The sequence below is a fragment of the Physeter macrocephalus genome, chromosome 18, assembly GCF_002837175.3.
Source record: "Physeter macrocephalus isolate SW-GA chromosome 18, ASM283717v5, whole genome shotgun sequence".
Lineage (NCBI taxonomy): Eukaryota > Metazoa > Chordata > Mammalia > Artiodactyla > Physeteridae > Physeter > Physeter macrocephalus.
Genome location: NC_041231.1, coordinates 4,300,730 through 4,303,027, shown reverse-complemented (window position 1 = coordinate 4,303,027; position 2,298 = coordinate 4,300,730). Strand labels below are relative to the sequence as shown.

Sequence of the window (2,298 nt, the reverse complement as noted above, 5' to 3'; positions counted from 1 at the left end):
GGGGGGAGGGGGAGGAGGAGGAGAGGGGAGGAAGAGGAAGAGGAGGCCCTGCAAGGTCAGGGTGAGGGGCCCCCAGGAGGACAGAGCCTTCATCCTTTGTCTGGAAGCACAGATCCCTCCCCCTCACGACCCTGGCCCCCAGCAGCTGGCAGAGCCTCTCACCCGTCCTTGGAGAGCTGATATCGGAAGAAGTCATTGGCTGCCAGCTTGATGGCCTTCTCCGGGGTGACGAGGGTCAGGTTCACGGCGGCTCCTGTGTGGCACGCGGGGGAGCACAGACAGGTCAGTGGCCTGGGCTGGGGAGGCTCTCCGCCGGCACTCGCCTCCCAGTTGACAAAGCCCACCCCCCGTCACTCCTGGGCTACGTCCTCGTGCCCTCTCGCCCACATTTGTGCCTGGCGGGGGCGGGACCAGCGGGCCAGGCAGTGCCTTCTCCAGGCAGTCTGCTCAGCCTCCCAAGTAACCCTCCCAGTCCAGTGGGCGGCCTCCCTGAGGGACACCTCCGCTGGGCTACAGACATGCTCGTGTCGGGGCTCTGGGTAAGGCCACGTCCAGCCTGGCGCGGGTCAGAGCTGGGGAGGCAGTGGCGAGCGCCTCTCGGCGGCGAGGACTCAGGGCTGCACAGCACCTGGGCAAATCCAGGCTTGGAGATTGTCTCCTAAGCTGCTTTGCAGTAACGACCCCATCCCTCCCAATCTCCTGGCACAGACAGGGTCCCACCCGTCCCGGGAGGCAGGGGAGGGGGCTGCGGCCACTGTGGTAGAGACAGTGTCCTGCCATGCTGTGCACTGATAGTGAGCGGGGGACGGGGCTGAGAACTGCCGTGCCCCAGAGATCCCACCCCCTGGCCCCCCAGCACCCAGGGCCCGGCTGATGACCCCCGGTGCAAGTGCAGCCAGCCCCCACGGGACAGGTCCACACTGTCACACCAGGCCCAGGTACGCTGCCCTGCCCTGGCTTTCCACCTGCCTCCCCGCCGCTGTGGTAGGACCCCTCTGGGGCTGCAGGAGGGTGCTACCCAGGCCTGCCCCGTCCCCAGCCTCACCGCGGTACATCCCGAAGTAGCCCTCTGAGCGGACGGTCTTGATGAGGCAGTCAGACCTACAGACCAAGGGTGGGAGCAAGCCGGGGATCAGCCTGGCGCCAGGGAGGGGCTCCCCCAGGCCGGCCCCCCCCCCCGCTTCCCCTGGGGTTTAACAGGATGGGGGGACACAGGAGCAGAGCACAGTAGTCTGCCCCCCATGCATAGCTCCACGCCCGCTAGCCCCCGCCCGGCAGGCTCACATGCTGGTGTACAGGCGCTGGCCATTCTGCTGGTTCTGCAGCCTCGTCTTGGCCAGGTCGATGGGGAATACGCAGGTGACCCCGATCAGCCCAGCGATGCCGCCATTGATGAGCTTGGCTGGCAGACTGTGTGGGCAGAGAGGGGGTGTCAGGACGACCTCCTCGGCCATGGGTCGGCGGGGAGGGGAGGGCAGGGGTGGGGTGAGGCTCGGTGGGCTCCTGACCTGATCTGCTTATCAGCCATCTAACTCGGAAGCACTCAGGTAGGAGCCCAGAGGTGGACGTCAGGCAGCGGAGGTGGGGCTGGAGGAGGGGGAGGGGCGGTCCTCTACTTCCAGGGGAGTTGGAAAGCCAACACTTCTGTCCTAGAAGAAAGAGGGGACTGGGATCAGCGGGGGTGGGCAGACCCACCGCTCAGAGGCACACCAGAGGAGTAAGCCCCCCGAGCCTCCCTCCCAGGTCTCCTGAAGGGGCACCGAGCCCCTCCCCCAGCGCCCCCTCCCAGGCTGGGGCCCTCCACACGTCCTGGGCGCGCAGTGTGCGGTGAAGCGCTGCCCCTTGGCCCCAACCCTGGGCCCCCCGGCTTCCCCTCAAGGCGCCACCACCGGCTGCGTCCTCCCAGCTGGCCTCGCTCGCTCACGTGCGCGGAGCCCTTTAAAGGGCCAGGCGCCTCTGGGGAGGCAGCGGCAGGGGACGGGGCCAACACGCAGGTCAGGGCACCTCCGCCCCTGGACTGGGCTGCGCCGGCCCCCATCCTTGAGCAGAGTCAGCGGGCGCCTGCCCTCTTCGGGAGGCGGGGGAGAGTGCCCAGGATCCACACTGGGGCTCAGCTCACAGCTGCCCGGTAGGTGCCGCCCCCACTCCCGTGGCAAGTCCACGCTGGCCCCCCCAGACCATCCGCTCCCCTGGTGACCGGAGAAGCGCCAACGCAGCCACAGCCAGCCCTGTACCCACCCCCTCCCAGGAGTTTCACCCCCAGACTCACCCCCCCCCCCCCACGGGGGAACCCACCGA

General features: G+C 68.4%; 1 protein-coding gene across 2 annotated transcripts in view; it reads right to left on the bottom strand.

The window, feature by feature from the left end:
- Nucleotides 1-1,694, bottom strand: part of LOC102974003 (mitochondrial glutamate carrier 1) — a 5,956-nt gene extending 4,262 nt beyond the window's left edge. For both annotated transcript variants that reach the window (XR_003677011.1, XM_024131793.2), the window contains exons 1-4: nt 1,509-1,694; nt 1,285-1,410; nt 1,046-1,101; nt 163-253 (exon numbers count right to left, since the gene is read on the bottom strand). Coding sequence is in view for 1 of the 2 variants with exons in the window: in XM_024131793.2 (XP_023987561.1) it covers nt 163-253; nt 1,046-1,101; nt 1,285-1,410; nt 1,509-1,528 (293 nt within the window). In the remaining variant the exon portion in view is untranslated. The remainder of the gene's footprint in view (nt 1-162; nt 254-1,045; nt 1,102-1,284; nt 1,411-1,508) is intronic.
- Between the last annotated feature and the right edge of the window lie 604 nt (nt 1,695-2,298).